Source organism: Sarcophilus harrisii, chromosome 3 (assembly GCF_902635505.1).
Source record: "Sarcophilus harrisii chromosome 3, mSarHar1.11, whole genome shotgun sequence".
Lineage (NCBI taxonomy): Eukaryota > Metazoa > Chordata > Mammalia > Dasyuromorphia > Dasyuridae > Sarcophilus > Sarcophilus harrisii.
In genome coordinates, this window is record NC_045428.1 from 358,781,797 (window position 1) to 358,799,098 (window position 17,302).

Below are 17,302 nucleotides of genomic sequence, written 5' to 3' on the forward strand. Positions count from 1 at the left end.
AAAAATTTTAAAAATACATGTAATTAGAAAAAATATCATTCAAAAATTATGTAAATTTACTTTAACTTAATCATTAATAGGACCTTCCTTTGGGAATTACTTTGACCATTCCTTTCCTTTTCTTAATTTCCTCCATTTCCCCCTCACCCAGTTATACCTTTAGTAATTTAGCCACAAAATTCTAGGGGCTCTCACATTTTGTTAGTAATTGACTTATCAATTTTTAAATTTTTAAAAATTATTACATGTTGGAATCTTTACAAACTGTTAAGTCATTAGAGTTGGTAGAGACAATAATTATCTAATTTAGCATGGTACTTAGCAAATCCTCTAGCTCACTAATGTATTTAAGTACTCATTGGAGTTCACACATTTGGGAGATTTCAGGATTTAGTATGAGATATCTGAATTCACACCTCCCTTAATCCCTGCCTCCAGAAGGCAGAGTCAACCTTTTACACTCGGCATAAATAAAGTGCTTCAATGAGCCACTCAAGATTCAGAACATTGACTGGGGTTGGAAGAGGAGCACTCTGGGAGGAAGCCCACATGCCCTCTCTCCGAGGCAAGAGAAATTCATTTTCATCTTCCACCTGGGTGCTGGCTGGAGACTGAAGGAGGCCCAGAGGAGCTGCAAAAGCTCTTAGAACCAAGGAGAGAGATAGGCCTCTAAGAAAAAGAACCGGGCTATATTGGAGACAATAAAAGATCTGAACTTTTAGCACCTGGCTGCATTTGGGTGATTATTTACTTGCAACTGAAACTAAGGCTGCCTCCAGAAAACCTCCCTGAGAAACCTCCCTCCCAGAGAGAACCATTATATTATATTATTTTAAAGAACAAAAACACCACAATTACAGATTTCACTATCAACAAAAACAAATAATCAAGTCAACATACAAAATATGGTTTATTAATAACAAAAAAATCCTTAGCATTTAAATAGGCAGAATTAAATGAAGTGACCCTCCAAAAAAAAAATGTAGGCAAGGAAAAGAGTTATAGTCTGCCTTTTCATCAGAAGTTTACTAGATGTGACCTCTCTTGCTATTTATTCCATGTATTGGTAGTCAGTGCATCTACAATGCTGCCAATTTCATTTTATATGCAACTTTTCATATTTTCTTGTGAATTTCTTATTTATAGAACTATTATATTCTATTGCATTAATATTCCATAATTGATTCATCCATTTTTCAATCACAACAGGTTTATTTTGATTTGAGAATTGTTAATAAATATAACAAATAGATTATGAAATGAAGCAGTTGATATCACTCAGTATTAGCAGCACTTACATATTTTTTAATTGCTGTTGAATTTATCGAGTTGTCACTACTGACAAACATTTTACATTCCTAATTCAATTTGCAACTGTACTTAATTCCCAGTAGCAAAGATGGGGAGAATGAAAGAGGAAAAGAAATAAGAATTTAAGATCTAAGCAGGTAGTAGCCAACACTTATAATAATAATAGCTAACATTTATAGAACTCTTCTTTGAAGTTCGAAAAGAACTTTATTATAACTGTTTGGGCATGTATACTTATTTTGTATTTAATTTATACTTTAACATATTTAACATGTATTGGGCAACCTGCCATCTGGGGAGGGGGTGGGGGAAGGAGGGGAAAAATTGGAACAAAAGGTTTGGCAATTGTCAATGTTGTAAAATTACCCATGCATATAACTTGTAAATAAAAAGCTATAAAAAAGAAAAGAAAAGAAAAGAACTTTGTTTTACATAGCCTTACAAAAACCCAATGAAATATAGCCATTTTTAAATTTTCTGCTTCCATCCATGACTTTTCTTTCTTTTTTTAAATTAAAATTTTTAATTTTTTTTATTTTCAAAACATATGCATGGATAATTTTAAAATATTGACCCCTTCAAAACCTTGTGTTCCAAATTTTCCCCTTCTTCCCCCCACCCTCTCCCCTAGATAGCAAGTAATCCAATATATGTTAAACATGTTAAAATACATGTTAAATCCAATATATGTAATATAGCCATTATTAACACCATATTACAAATGAAGCATCTAAGGCAATGTATCCACAGTCTAGAAAGTCTCAAAGGCAGGATCTGAACCCAGTTCTAGCCCCTACCTGACTTGAATTCATATTTGTGGGGGACCCTCTGGTCAAAACTATTTGTCTATTTTGTGTGCTATGAGTGCCTCTGCCAGAAAGAAACGGGAACTTCTGTAATCAAACTGAGGTCTAGCCATCCCTTTTGTTACCATGCCAATAGAAATCTGGATAAGTTGCAAAAACAAATCAACAAAATATTTACATATTTGGATCAGAAATGGGAACTTTGAGCAATACAAACACGTTGCTCTAACTCCCATCTTCCCTAGCAGAGTCCTAAAAGGATGCTCCCTCTGTCCAGGATCTCCCTGACAAACCAGGGAAAACTTAGCATCCGAGACTCACAGCTTTCCGAGGTCAGTCTGCCCTCTTGTGGAAGTCCTTTGCAACTTCTTATACAGCACTGGCCAACCTTGGCAGTTACTGGCTCCCTTCCTTAGAGAAGCAAGCTGTCTAAACAATTCACATTTATATAGTGTTCTAATCACAAAGCATATTCCTTGCAAACACCTTGTGAGGTAGATGGTGCAGGTATCATCACCATTTTACTGATTAGGACACTTGAGGATCAGAAATTAAGTGACTTTCCTGTGGACATACCGCTGGTCACTTGTGGAATCGGGTTTTAGATTTGGGTCTTGACCCCAAGGCTAGTACTCTTTCTACTACATTATTCTGTAAAAAGAGATAAGTACTAGACAGCCGTGGCACTTGCAGCTAGAAGGAGTATCACCTCAATCACTCCTCTCCATCCCCTTCAGAGATCCCCAAGGTATAGGTGAATACTTCTTTTATGGGACCACATTACAACAGGAGAAGGTAAATGATGGGAGAGAAGGAAGGAAGGGTTAGAGAGAAGTGACTGATGTTCTACGTTCAAATCAAAGGACAGCAGTGAGAGGAAAGTGATGTCTATGGTCTCAGGAGGAGCCTCCAGAGGAATGGGTGATAAGGAGGAGGGGGAAATATTAAGAATATAGAAAAGGAAGAAAGCCTTACTTTGGAATAAATGGGAGTTCCAGCGATAAATGCTCTTATAGTTGAAGGAAGATGAAGACTTTACACTGGATGGGGCCTGAGAGATTTGGCACCTGAAAAGTCTACTTGTCTGGGGAAACTGAAAACCCTGGGAGTAACAGGCACCTGGAAGAATGAAAGAGCACGGACCCAAGAAGATTTCCAGGCAAAATATAAAAGAAGGTATAAATCAGTGGAGAGGAAAGTGCCCTGTTATAGTTATTCTGATACTGACAGTATCAAGACAGTGGTAGAAAATATAAAAGAAAAAATATATAAAATGGATAAAAATCCATTTCAGAATGGATTCTTTGGAAACTTTGATTGCATGGAGAATACAAAGAAAAGTGAGAAATCAAATAATTATAGGGATCATGAACCAGAGATTAAGGTTCTCCCATAAACATAAGGAGAAACTGGATAATGAAGAATAAAAAAAAAAAAATCCTTTTTCAAAATGAACACAAAAAGTGAAATTTAAAAAAAATAATGAACAGGTCTGGGGGAACTTACCTGACTGACAGGAAAAAAAAGAGAAAGAAGAAATATATAACCAGATAAAAAGCAAAAGAAGGGAACTAGTAAATAAAACCCTAATGGAAAATAAAAGGTTAACAAATGAAGAGATAAATGGAGAAAAATATAAACCTAACTTATAATTTTCAATGTCAACTGATTAAATGAACCAATAAAATGGAAATAAGTGGCAGATTAGTTAAGAAAACAAAACCCTACCATCAGTTGCTTACAAGAAACACATTTTTAAAAATAAGGACATACACCAAATAAAGCTGAGGGGATGGAAAAATTGTATTGTACATCAACTGAATCCAAAAAAGCAATAGTAGTCATCATGCTATCAGACAAAATAAAAATAAATATTAAAAAAGGGATGAACAAGAAAATTATATTATGTTGAAAGTAATTATAAGCAACCAACAAATATCAGTAATAAATTTATATGCTTCAAATGCCTTAGCATACAAATACATAAAACACAATATCATTATCTAAGCATCACAAAAGCAGTAGGAAACTTTAATATTTTTCTATCAGTTTTAGATCTAGGAGAAAGCTAAACAAAAGGAAGAAAATGTAACTGAAAAAAATTTCTAAGACTAGAATTAAAAGACTTAAGGTGTCTTCTAAATAGAATAACAAAAAATATACATATCTCTCTGCACCATATGGAACTTTTACAAAATTTGACCACACACTAGGACACAAAGATGTTACAAACAGATGTAAAAAAAAACAGAAATATTCAATACATCCCTTAAAGACCATAATGCAACAAGAATAGAAATTGATGGGGCAGTGGATAGACAATGGGCCCTGAAGTCAGGAGGACCTGAGTTCAAATTCCTTCTCAGACACTTAATACTTCCTAGCTGTGTGACCTGGGCAAAGTCACTTCCCCAATTGCCTCAGCAAAAAAATAAAATAAAATAAAAACTGATTTAGGGACCACAAACAAAAGCTACAGACCCAATGGAGACTTAACAATGAAATCTCAAATAAGGTGTAACCAAATAACAAATAATAAATATTAGTAATTATGTTTCATAGAAAGTAAATAACAGAACTGAGGTTTGAACCCAGGTCCTGTAACTTCAAATTCAGTATTGCTTCCACTGTACCATAATGCAGTGGCACATTGCACTATTGAATATCAAAGAGTACTTTGATATTCTGCTAGTTTGGGATGTAGAAAAAGTTCAAGCTCTTTATTGTATCTATCACTTGCTCCCTCCTTCCCTCCTTTCTTCCTTCCCTTCCCTCCCTCTGTCCACAAAGATGATACATGATAAAAATGATCAACATAATTAATTGTATTAAAAACCATGATTATTTCAACAAATGCAGAACAAGATTTGATAAAGTACAACGTTCTTTTATGCTAAAAACCCTATAAAATATTGGTATAGAGGGATCTTTTTTAATATTTAAAAAAACATATCTATTTAAAACCAAAAATAAGTACCATATGCAATGGGAATGCATTAGAATCTTTTCTAATAAATACAAGAATAAAAAAAATGCTTACTCTCCCCACTATATTAAATATAGTTCTGGAAATGTTAGCGCTAACAAAAAGGCAAGAGAATTAGAGCAATAAAGATAGATTTTTAAAAGGAAATAAAACTATCTTTTTTGCTAATCATATAATAGTTTATGGGGAAAATCTCAGCAAATCAGCAAAGATAATAATTGAGGCAATTAATGGCTTTAGAAAAGTTGTGTGCTACAAAACAAATTGCTATGGATTAGGTCACAGAAAAAAATACTAACTAATATTTCTAAGGTTAGCACATCTGTGTATCCAAAAATAACATCCTGTCAACTACCAGTTTGTCATTCCCCTCTGCACCTGTGTACCTCAAAAATCCCTTGTGTGCCCTCAATCTTGACATGCAAATTGGCCAGCTCCAAAAGCCACTGAGATCAGGATTTAAGTAACCCATTCTCAGGATACTTTGGTCATCTCTCCTCAGGCACACGTTTAAACTAAACCCTCCCCACTGAATGGAACTGTGCCTCTATGACCCCCAATGAAACACCACCCTTACTTGAAAACTAGAAAGTAGTCTAGCAGAAATTATACTCAGACCAACAAAATACAGCACACTATAATACTTTCTCAATTTATATATGTGTGTGAGACCTTAATATTCAAGACCATACTGTAAATAAATTAGAAGAGAAACAGATTGTGTATCTCTTGAAGATATTAGTAATATATTTTTAATCAAACAAGACAGAGGCAATTATAAAAGATAAAATAGATAATATTGATTACTTGAAACTGAAAAAGCTCCTGCACAGACAACCTTAATGCATCTAAAATTAAAAGGGAAATGATTAAATGGGAGAAAATTTTTCTATCAAATTTCTCTAATTAAGGGTTCAGTATCCAAGATATACAAACAATGAATAAATATGTACAAGAATAAAAATATACTTTTCCCATTAGGTATCTGACTCAGTTTTCTCAACTATAAAATGGGGATAACAGTACCTACTTCACAGGGTAATTTTTTTTTATTAAATTTATTTTAAAAACATGATCAGCAGGATAAATTCAGAGAGGCTTGGAGAAACCTACATGAACTGATGCAAAGTGAAATGAGCAGAATCAGGAGATCATTATACACAGCAACAACAAGACTATATGATGATTAATTCTGATGGATGTGGCTCTTTTCAACATTGAGATGATTCAAACCAGTTCCACTTGTACAGTAATGAAGAGAAGCCATCTACATCCAGAGAAAGAACTGTAGGAACTGAGTGTGGATCACAACATAACATTTTCACTCTTTTTGTTGTTTGCTTGCATTTTTTCTCTCAGTTTTTCTTTTTCTTCCTTCTTGATCTGATTTTTCTTGAACAACCAGATAACTGTATAAATATGTATACACATATTGGATTTAACATGTATTTCAATGTATTTAATATGTATTGGACTATCTGCCAGATGGGGGAGGGGGTGGGGAGGAAGAAGAGGAAAATTTGCAACAAAAAGTTATGCAAGGGTCAATGTTGTAAAAATTACCCACGCATATGCTTTGTAAATAAAAAGCTTTAATTAATTTAAAAAAAAGAAAACATATCCATAGATAATTTTCAACATTCACCTTTGCAAAACCTTGTATTACAAAAGTTTTCTCCTTCCCTTGTTCTCCCTCCCTCCCTTAGACAGCAAGTAATCCCATATGTGTTAAGCATGTGTAATTCTTCTGTACATATTTTCATAATTATCATGCAGCGTAAGAAAAATCAGATCAAAAAAGGAAAAAATGAGAAAGAAAACAAAATGCAAGTAAACAACAAAAAAAGTGAAAATACTATGTTGCGATACACACTCAGTTCTCACAGTCCTCTCTCTGGGTCTCTCCATCACAAGACCATTGGAACTGGTCTGAATCACCTCGCTGTTGAAAAGAGCCACATCCATCAGAATTGATCATCATATGAACAAATTGATTATAGAAAGGCCTGGAAAGATTTACGTGAAATGATGCTGAATGAAATGAGCAAAACCAGGAATACACAATAACAGCAAGAATGTGCAATGATCAATTATGAAAGGATTGGTTTTTTTTCTCCGAGATCCAAAGATATTCCAATAGACTTTGGACAGAAAATGCCATCTGCAACCAGAGAAAGAACTAAGGAGACTGAATACAAGTCAACATATGCTGTGTTCCCTTCTTTTTTCTGTTTTTTTTTTTTTTTTTAATCTCTCCCATGGTTTTCCCCATTTGCTCTGATTTTTATCTCCCAACATAATTCATAAAAAATTGTGTATTAAAAATAAACAAAAATTGGTCACCATATAATCTTGCTGTTGCTTTTACAGGGTTTTGTGAAGATCAAATGAGATAATTTTTATAAATGCATTTAGCACAAAGTGCTAATAAATGCTTACAAATGCTTAATAAATGTTCATTCTCCTTCCCCTTTTGTATATATCCTGTATAAAAGTGGACCATATAACACAGTAGGATCTTGTATTCCTGATATCTCTTAGTTAATTGTGCAACTGTGAATATGTGATTAGTTATAGAAAAATATAAGCATTTCTTTTTCAGAAGTACATCAAGGATGTTCTCAAGGTGTACATAGATCATTGATATAAAGACAGAAGAAAAAGTTGACATAGGCAAGTGGTTTTGTTGTCCTTTATCATATTTTGGAGGGGTTATAACACTGTCTATCAATGAATCAACAATCATTTATTAAATGTCTAATAACAATAGCATTACATATAGATTTAAGATTTGCAAAGTACTTTGTTATCTCATTTGAGCCTTATAACAATCCTGAGAGAGGTAGATGCTATTATAATCCCCATTTTACAGATGAGGAAACAGATTTTTTTAAGGTTAAGTGACTTGCTTGAGTCATATAGCTATTAAGTGTCTGAGGTCATATTGAAACTCAGGTCTTCCTGAGTTCAGCATTCTATCCACTGTGTCACTTCACTTCCAGGGATTATATTAGAGACACAAAAAGTGAAATAGTCCCTGCTTTCAAGGAACTTTTAACAGGAAAGCCAAAATGTACATAAATAAATTGATACCTAGTATGTATAAAGTGAATATAAAGTAGTTTGGAGAGGGAGGGCAGTCAAGGAAGGCTGAATGTAGAAGGTATTGATTGAGCTGAGTTTTGGAGGAAATCAGGGATTCCAAGAGATAGAAGGGAGGAAAGAATGCCCGAGGTACGAGCTGTGCAAGGACTGAAAATGGGAGCAGCAGGAAGCAAAGTCCCTTTGGAGAGAATATACAAGGTTGTGGAATGGAAGAAGACCGCCAGGTGTGCAGACAAATCCCCGAGGAGTTATGTTTGATCCAAGGCCAGACCTAGGTATACAATATAAGTATACACATGCATAGTTATTTTGCTGTACAAAAAGAATCAGACTCTGAAATAGTGTACAATTAGCCTGTGAAGAAAATCAAAAATGCAGGTGGGCATAAATATAGGGATTGGGAATTCTATGTAGTGGTTCATACTCATTTCCCAGAGTTCTTTCGCTGGGAGTAGCTGGTTCAGTTCATTACTATTCTATTGGAACTGATTTGGTTCATCAAAGTGATTTTCCCAAAGCCTCGCTCTGTCTCACCCCCCTCCTCAGTACATTCCAGTGCCTTCCTGTTCGCTCCGTGTTCTCCTTTTGAAGACCTTCACAACCTGGCACCAGGAAGGTGCCTTTTCAGCTCTTTTATCTATTCCTTCCATGCACAAATGCTCCGATCCAGCTTCACTGGCTCACTTGTTGTTCTTTACACAGGATGCCCTGTCCCAGATTTTGTCCTTGATGTTCCCCACGCTTGAAAAGTTCTGCTTCCTCATTCACCATTGTGTCCCTGGCTTCCTTCAAGACAACTCAAATTCTGTGTTCGACGCACCCTTCCCAAGCCCACTCCTGACTCTGACCCACACCTTCTGCTCTAAAATTACCTACTACCCACCCTGTGTATGTCTTGTATATATGTCATCATATATACACTCAAGAGACAGGTTGTAGAAAAGCGAATATTTTATTGAAACCATTTTCTCAATTAACAATGTCTCAAAGTACAATTTGACTCAAAACTGTCCAACCAGCCTCAACTCCTAGTCAAAGAACCCAAATGCACAGGAGGGGAGGGGAGGCAAGACCACTAGAGGTCCCTGTTTCTGCCAATGTGGCAAAAAAGAAAAAAAAAGAAAAAAGAAAAGAAATGGAGACACAGATACAACATGGCTTCCCTCCAGCTGGAGCAATATTCCTTAGCCCCTGGTGCAGAACCCTGGAGGGAGGCTCCCAGAGAGAAGGGATTCTATTCCTGGATCTACAGCAGAGGCTAAAAACCCTCACCCCCCCCCAGGAACTGACTTGAACACCCCCCCACCCCTACTTCTAACTTCTGGCTTCCCTGGCATTCTCGAGGAACCAAAAGGCATTTGGCAGGCTCGCCGCGGGGCTGGGGCTCACAGTAGAAAGCACATTTTGGTCTGCCCAGGAGAGGCTGGGCCTGAGAGACAATGGAAGGGAGACCAAGCAACTAGGGCATCTGGGGGACAGAACCTAAGGGATGTGCCTGCTAGGCACTGCCACCCCATGCCTATCCTCTGTGCTCAGGATCCTATCTACCCGCCCCCAGCCCAGACTTCCTCTCTCTCTTCCCACAGTGAATGAGCTCAGTTCTGGATTTCTAACTTGCCTCTCCCTGCCTCAGCTATGGGGAGGATGTCCTAGGTGTACATATAGGCCAATTTATGCCTCTTCACATCCTAACCCCTTCTCCCAATATGAAATGAGGCCATGGGAAAGAGCAGAGCCCCAGGATAGTGACGCCGAGGAGCAAATGCAACTGGGTCAGCTCTTTTAGGGAAAGAACATGGGTGGGGATGGGGGAGGAAGGAGGGGAGGGGAAGAGCCAGACACCCAACTTAGAGACCAAGAGGATGCTAGTTCCTTCAGAATCCCTCCCTTCCTCCCCCCAAGTTAAGTGCACATGGGAAAGCAATTGTTTAGTGGCCATGGAGATTCAGAGAGAAAAAGGGTAAGAGGGAAGGTGGGGAGATGCTGAGGGGGAGCTCAGACATGCCAGGCCAGCAGGGCCCCATATCTCCCGAAGCCCTCCCCTCTCTCACAAGCAGGTACTTACTCCCAAGGGTACAGCACGAGCCCCCCCTTTTCCTGATGTACCCCTGCACCCAGCCCATCTCAGCTGCCTGTTGGCATGCCAACTCCTGCCCACCTCCAAGTATAGTGAGAGAACTTGGGGTGTTCTGAAACATTCATTGTGTTGTCAAGGCCTGGGAAAGAGATGGCAACTCCAATTTAACCCCTAGTGTTCCCCATGAGAAGGAAAAGGGAGCTGGAAGCTGCTTCTTCATTCTCCCTCCTTAGGAACCCCAGGGGAAGACACACCCCCTTCCCCCCCATTGGACAATAAATAGAAGTGGTTGAGAGGAAGGGGATGACAGGGGAGGGGGCAGCTATAGCTCATCATTTGACCGGGTCTCCTGTGGCCTTGGTGGCGGCGGCTGCTCCTTCTGCTCTGAATCTATGGAGGGAAGAAGCAAAGAATGAAGGAGGCAAGGGCATCTGTCCCGTTCGCCTTTGCCCAGAGACGTCTGTCCTTCCACCCACTAAGACCTCCCTAGCTCAAGCCTCACCTGCCCCTGGTCCACTCAATTCTAAAGGCTCAGTGTCGCCCAGATCAAGCCCTACAATGGGAAAAGAAAGGCTCAGAACAACAGCCCAGAGGGGACGGAGAGGCTCTAGGTCACGTCTCCTGCACCCTGCTCACCTAAGTCAGGTATCTTAGCCTTCTCTCCAGTCACGGGGGGCTCTAGAACAGGCTCTGCATCTTCCTCTGGAGGTCACAAGAGCAAAAAATGAGTGGGAAGGGGGCTCTGAGAAAAGCCTCTCACCTCCCCCCTCCCCAGAATGGCCCCCAGGAATGGCCAGACATCTCACCCAGTGGTGGAATGATCTTCTCTTCCTGGGCACTGGCACTCTGATTTTGAGATGGGTCAGCCTGGGTCTTGTTCTGGTCCTTCGGCCGGGGCCGGGGCTTGGTAAACTTGGCCTTGTTGAGCAGGTACTGAACCTCTCGGTCCAAAGCCAACATCTTTGCCTCGATGTCCTTGGAAAGCAGAACTGGCTTCTCAGTGCTGGGGAGTTTGGCTTGTTCTGCCAGGGTGGCATTCTTCCAAGCCTGGGGATTGGGGACAGGGTTCAGTCAGCAGACGGCCTGGTGCCCGGGGTGGATGCCTACCTAGGTACTGAACTCTGACAGTGCCGCTGGCTCTTGGGGTTTGGGCCCATACCTGAGAATTCATTGTTACAGGCCCTAAGAGGCTAATGACCTGGTCTAGAATCACAGAAACAGGTGTCAGAGACAAGGTCTTCTGGACATGGTTCAGCTGAACCATGCTGCTTTTCTCTCTCAGCAGAGACTAAGTTTATTTATTCATAACATTTTTCCCCTACCTGAGAGAAATATTTACTGTTACTGAGTTTATATTTGCACCTCTAGTGTCTAGCAATATAACTGGCACATGGCAGCCTCAAGTGCTTATAGAAATAAACAGAACTTTCATATCAATATTCTTGCACAAATCTTTAATAGGTGTCTGCTGATTGACTGGCTCTTCCTGTCTCATCCCTCCCGGCTTCTCTCAGCTCCAAAAAAAGGAAAAGAAAATAAAAATTTACCTTCCATAATATCTCCCTTTTGTTAATCTTTCCATTTCCTCTGCCCTCCATTCCATCCCCACTTTTAACCTTTAAGGCTCACAAATCACTGAGTTTAGACTCATTACCCTACTTCTCACCCTTCCACTTCTTAGCTTTGAGCCCATCCATATCCTGAGACCTCCCACATGCATCTGCTTCTTTGTCCATCCTTATCCTGCCTTTCCTGTGGCTCATGATGTCCGTTTAACCACTCTCCTATAATAGCTTCTTATAAGTGGGAATAAATCTCAGCATGAAAATGCATAATGATAATTTTTAAACTTCTGTGTTTGGATTTGAACAATGCACTGTACAAACATGAGGTGGGAAAGTGTGATTAGAGCAGCTAAAGAAAACGCTAATGATAAAAAGATCCAGATACATCAGAGCATAAGCTCCTTTGATGACAAATTCCACTTGAGAGAAAAGCCAAAAAAAACTAATGCAATCTTAAGACTACACTAAAAGAGATAATGTCTTAAGAGAAAGAATAGTTCCCCTCTAAGAAGTTCTCAACAAGCCCTGTCTCAAGTGTGGTAGGAAGCTCTATGGGACACTGACACACAGGAGTCTGAGGGGATCTGAAAGCAAAGAGTCAGTTGAAGGAAATGGGTAAGACTATGACTCACAAAAACCTAGATTTAGAGACATATCTGGTCCAACATGCTCATTTTACAAAAGAGAAAACAGAATCTGAGAAAAGATTGGATCTGGAGAGACTGAACTGGGGGCGACACAATCGATGGATCTTCGAATACCTGCAGGACTGTCAGGTGGAAGAGAAAACAGGCATGTTCTGTCTATCTGAAGAACCAGGGAAGAATTATACAAAGGTAAATTTTGGTTCAAATCAAAAAGGAAAAATTTTCCAAAAATGGACAGGGTTGCCCAGAAACCCAGAGTCCCCCCCAATCAGTAAAAGGCTTCAGGAGAAAGCTGAATGATCACTGAGATCCCTTCCAGCCTTAAGATTCTGTGATCCACCCTCTGTACCTGAGCCACTGAAATCTAGTATTTATCCTTTCAAAAGTTTTTTAAACATTTAATAACATCCTTTATTAAATGGTTCTCTAGTTCCATAATATTTTGAGAGGAACTGTTCTTTATCAAGATAAGCTAGTCCTAATCTAGACAATAAATTCACATCATTGAGGAGAGAAATAAAGTCTTGTATTTTTCTTAGATCCCCACTCCCCTCTGTCCTCCCTAACCATAGCACAGGGCTAGGCACATAATCCTGCTGCTGCTTCCTTTCTCCCAAAGTTTGGCCTGCAGCAATGCCTCAATCTCTCAATCTGCTCTCCTTGGTATTCTCACCTGCTTCCAGGTTTCAACAATCCCAACCTTGCTTTAGACCTGCATGCCCAAACCTCAACCTCCTCAATGATGTCCCCCCCCTCCCTCACTCTATGGCTAGTTCCTGACAATTCTACTCCACAGTTTACCTTCCTTCCTTCCTCTTTCTTATTATGGCCACCACTGAGGTAGCCCGGTACATTATGCCCTCTCTAGAATGCTGAAGCAGTCTCCTATTCTCTCCCTTTCACTCTCCCACCTCCAATCCATCCCTTCACAGGGATACTGGATTAGTCTTCCTTAAGCCAAGGACCCAAATCATGTCACTTTTCTGCTCGAAAACTTTCACTGGCTCCCTACTGCTTAGTAAATGAAAGATTACACTTGTTATCTTGGCATTCAAGGCCCTAACAATCTCTTGCTTTGGCTGTGCTCTAAGTTCCCACCAAATTGGACTACTGGGCTTTCCTGTTTCTAACTTTACTCATTCTGCTCAGGGATACCCTCCATCTCTACACTGAAATCTTACTTGTCTTTCAAATCTCATCCCCTCCATGAAGCATCCTCCCACCCTCTCAGTTAGGAACAACATTTCTTCCCACCAATCTAAAACCACACTCACCACCTACGTAAGTCCTGTCTTTTATTTGTAACTCACGAGAGCAGGGATCTGGTCTGTCTTGTCTTTGTATAAGCAAAAGGCTTCCGACACCTTTCACACGATGGTTACAATGCAAGAGGGGCTCAAGCCCTACCTGGGACACACATTGGCTATGTGAACATAAACAAATCACCGAACCTCTCAGAGCCCTAGCGGCCAGACATCTAAATCAAGAAGTCAGAGAGAATGGACAGATCTGCCCAGGGTACAGAGAATGCCCTTCATAGATGAAATAAGCACCCCAACAAGCAAAAAGACCACCAACTATTACAGGACTTGTTTAAACACAGCAGGGACAGAGCAAACCATACTCTGACTAGAAAGTCATCTCAAACACTTTACAGAGCCGAACACACCTCCCTCTCCCTTAAAAGTTTGTTTCAAAACGCTCTGGACAGCACTCTGGCCTCCCATGCATATGGAACCAACTCAAGAACACACACCCTGGACCCTAGAACCTTTCCTTGCTCTTCTCCTGCTATTCAAGCGCGGCCCATGAGTAGTACTCAGCTAGCATCCAGCAGTCAGCTCCTGTATTCTAGAAAAAGCCAAGACCTGAGTTTGAAATCAGGTTCAGCTGCTTACTACTTGTGCTGTGGTGCTGGGCAAGGAATCCCCGGACATTAATTTCTTCATTTCCAAAACAAAGGGGTTCAACTACCTCCTACAAAAAGGTCCCTTCCTTCTAAAAAAAATCCAGATTTTGTGACTTTACAAAGAATAGGACAGGACAGCAGCAACAAATTTGAGCCCCACCTATCTGACTTACTATTCTCTGACCTTTGACAAATCACACAACTTTATCTGTAAACCAGAAAAGAGAATGACTACTATCAACTAGTCCCAACGGCCAAGTTTTATGAAGAAAGCACTCTGTAAACTATACAGCATTGTAAATAAATAGCCTTTACTTCCTTTTTCCTGTAATTCTTATCTCTTACATGAGACTAAACTCCTCAAGGACAAGGAGCCCTCAACTTATAGTCCCTTATACAACCAATATTTACATGGCACTTTAATGTTTCCAAAGTGCTTTACATACATAATTTCATTTGATCCTTTTCTGTAAGATAGGTATTATCCACATTTTGCAGATGAGGGAACTGAGAAAGCTAGTCAATGCTAGAGGCAAAATTTGACCTCAAGTCCCTGATCCCAGCTCCAACCCCATCTGCACTAAACCATGTTGCTGTGTCCTGTCTCTCCTACAGCCAGCCCATGCTCAGGGGGCAGGACACCTGGATTAATTACCCCCGTCTCATTGATGACTTTCTCCAGTGTGCTTAGTTCCACCTCAGTGAAAATCTGGTCCATCTCTGGGATTAGCCGAGCACCCCTAGAAATCAAACAAGAGTTTGTCAGCTCAGAAGAGACAGAGGGCCAGGAAGAAGTAGAAAGAGGAAAAGACTTCACAGGAGAGTAGAGTGCAAAGAATGTACAATGGATAAGGAAAGCCACTAGGATCCCAGCCTTTCTCTGATTCATCCTAAAAGATAAAGGTGTGAGGTGGCAGGATCTCGAGGGCTTTCTGAAGGCCCAAAGTCAGGGCAGTCAGAGATGGAGGAAGCAGGAGAGGAAGGGCAGAGGCGAGGGTTGTGGGGCCCTCAGCAGCTCACCTGAGGAAGATGTTTGAATGATTGAGGAGGCTGTCCAGGGCAGCCAGCCGCTCGGGCCACTTCTTTCGCTCTTCCACACGGAAAAAAAGCCCACGACACAGCTTCTTCAGCTCAGCCAGCTTTTCTTTCAGTTCCTGATGGATGACAACCAGGAAGACCAGTGACTCTGGAGGTCCCAGCCTCCACATTTCTGAGCAATTCCCTCAGAATCCTGGCCTTTGCCCTCACCAACTTTATTATTTCAGGGGGAGAAGGATTGGGTGGAAGGGATCAAGACACGTTTCTGGAATGCAAAGCTGTGACCTTGGACACCGTGCTCCTCACCTTGGTGCTGGCAGCAAAGCCCTCATCCTCCAGCCAGGTAGAGGCCGAGCTAAGTTTCCCAGAGATCTCCTCCCGTTCTTCCTCCGTGGATACTTCCTGGTACTCCGGCTGGTAGAGCTTGTCCTAGGGACACAGAAGACACCTGCTGAGGGCAAAGCTGGGACGACCTCCCATCTTGGTCCCTGGGTGGTCTGCAGGCCATCTTGGTAACCATCTCCCAGACTACGGACCTGGGTTTCAAAGATGAAGGCTTCCAGACTGTTGGCCGACTTCTCCCTCTCCTGCTTTTCTAAGTCTCGAAGTGTCAGTTCCTGAAGTCTGGGGTGGAGATGGGGGTCAAAAAAGAGTGTGTCAGCTCCAGGATGAGGCAAAGTCAAACAGGTGTCCCCCCCCTCCCCTGACCACCCCCTGCTAAGACTCACTTGTGCACAGAACGTGCCAGCTCATCCTCCGGGAGGTCAGGAAGGTCAAGCACAGACAGTTCAACTCCAATTTCCTCCACCATTTTCTGCTTTCGGGCCACCTTTGGCTTCTTTTCCTCCTCAGGGGCTTGAGCTTTGCCCTCTGGTCCTGGCTCCCCTTGATCACTTGGTTCCTGGGAATTGGAAGGTGACATGAAAAGTTCAGGTCTATACTCAAAGCATCTAAGACTGAACTGCCTTGCTCTCTAGGACTCTTGATCTTAATTCTCTCCTTAAAGCTCACCTGGGACTCTGGTTTTACCCCTTCACCTTTCTCTGATGCAGCCTCTCTCTCAGGGACTGCACCATCGACTGGTTCAGGGGTTGGAGGCTGAGTGTCCCCTTCGCCTGAAGTCTTGGCTTCCTCTTTAGGTTCTGTCTGCTCCCCAGGTTCCTCCTTGCTCCCTTCAGCTGGAGTGTCCTCTTCTTCCTAAAAGGATGGGCCTAGTCATTAGCCATGACCATGGACCTTGATCTCATCACCCGGGTCACGAGAGCAAAGATGCAGAAACACAATAGGAGACAACAAGACTCCAAGAATGACTGGGGTTGTTACTGTTGCACGCTTTAAGGAGAAGGAAGCCATGGTGGTAGGTTTAGGTACTGGTCTTCCTTTCCACTTCATTAATTACACAATCCTCTGGGGAATTCAGCATTTGACCCCCTTGGACAAAATTACTACCATATAGTTCTTCAACCTGATCAATAAGACAGCCCTTTTTATCTATATTATACCATACCCCAAAGATACCTCCCTCACTGTGTCATAGAATACCATTTCCAAAACCCTTAAATGGCTTAAAAATACCAGAAAGATAGGTTTCTAGTCAGATAAAGACTATGCCTGAGAGCTCATAGGAATCTATTTGTCCATAGCCCTGCAAAACAAAACCCTAAGCTCCCAAACACATCTTATAATACCAGTTTTCTTTGGTTGATGCTACATAATAGTGAATCATAGAAAGCCTCTCTATGAAGAATAAAAGCTGTTCCCCATCCAAAGTGGCACAAGAAGCTGCTGCATAAGAACATATTGAGCATGAGAAATAGTACCAAAAACATCTGAGAGAGACAGAAGGGCACAATTACAA

The 17,302-nt window shown here is 40.8% G+C and overlaps 1 protein-coding gene across 6 annotated transcripts in view; it reads right to left on the reverse strand.

Moving 5' to 3' along the window:
* Positions 1-9,141: 9,141 nt before the first annotated feature.
* The window catches only part of HYOU1 (hypoxia up-regulated 1), a 28,288-nt gene continuing 20,127 nt past the window's right edge, over positions 9,142-17,302 (reverse strand). For 5 of the 6 annotated variants that reach the window (XM_031960110.1, XM_023499414.2, XM_031960114.1 and 2 more), the window contains exons 17-26: positions 16,456-16,641; positions 16,173-16,345; positions 15,981-16,068; positions 15,751-15,873; positions 15,427-15,560; positions 15,062-15,146; positions 11,092-11,332; positions 10,922-10,987; positions 10,788-10,838; positions 9,142-10,675 (exon numbers count right to left, since the gene is read on the reverse strand). In XM_031960110.1, the coding sequence (XP_031815970.1) occupies positions 10,608-10,675; positions 10,788-10,838; positions 10,922-10,987; positions 11,092-11,332; positions 15,062-15,146; positions 15,427-15,560; positions 15,751-15,873; positions 15,981-16,068; positions 16,173-16,345; positions 16,456-16,641 (1,215 nt within the window). In that variant the 3' untranslated portion in view covers positions 9,142-10,607. The remainder of the gene's footprint in view (positions 10,676-10,787; positions 10,839-10,921; positions 10,988-11,091; positions 11,333-15,061; positions 15,147-15,426; positions 15,561-15,750; positions 15,874-15,980; positions 16,069-16,172; positions 16,346-16,455; positions 16,642-17,302) is intronic. The other variant, XM_031960111.1, reaches the window with a different exon arrangement.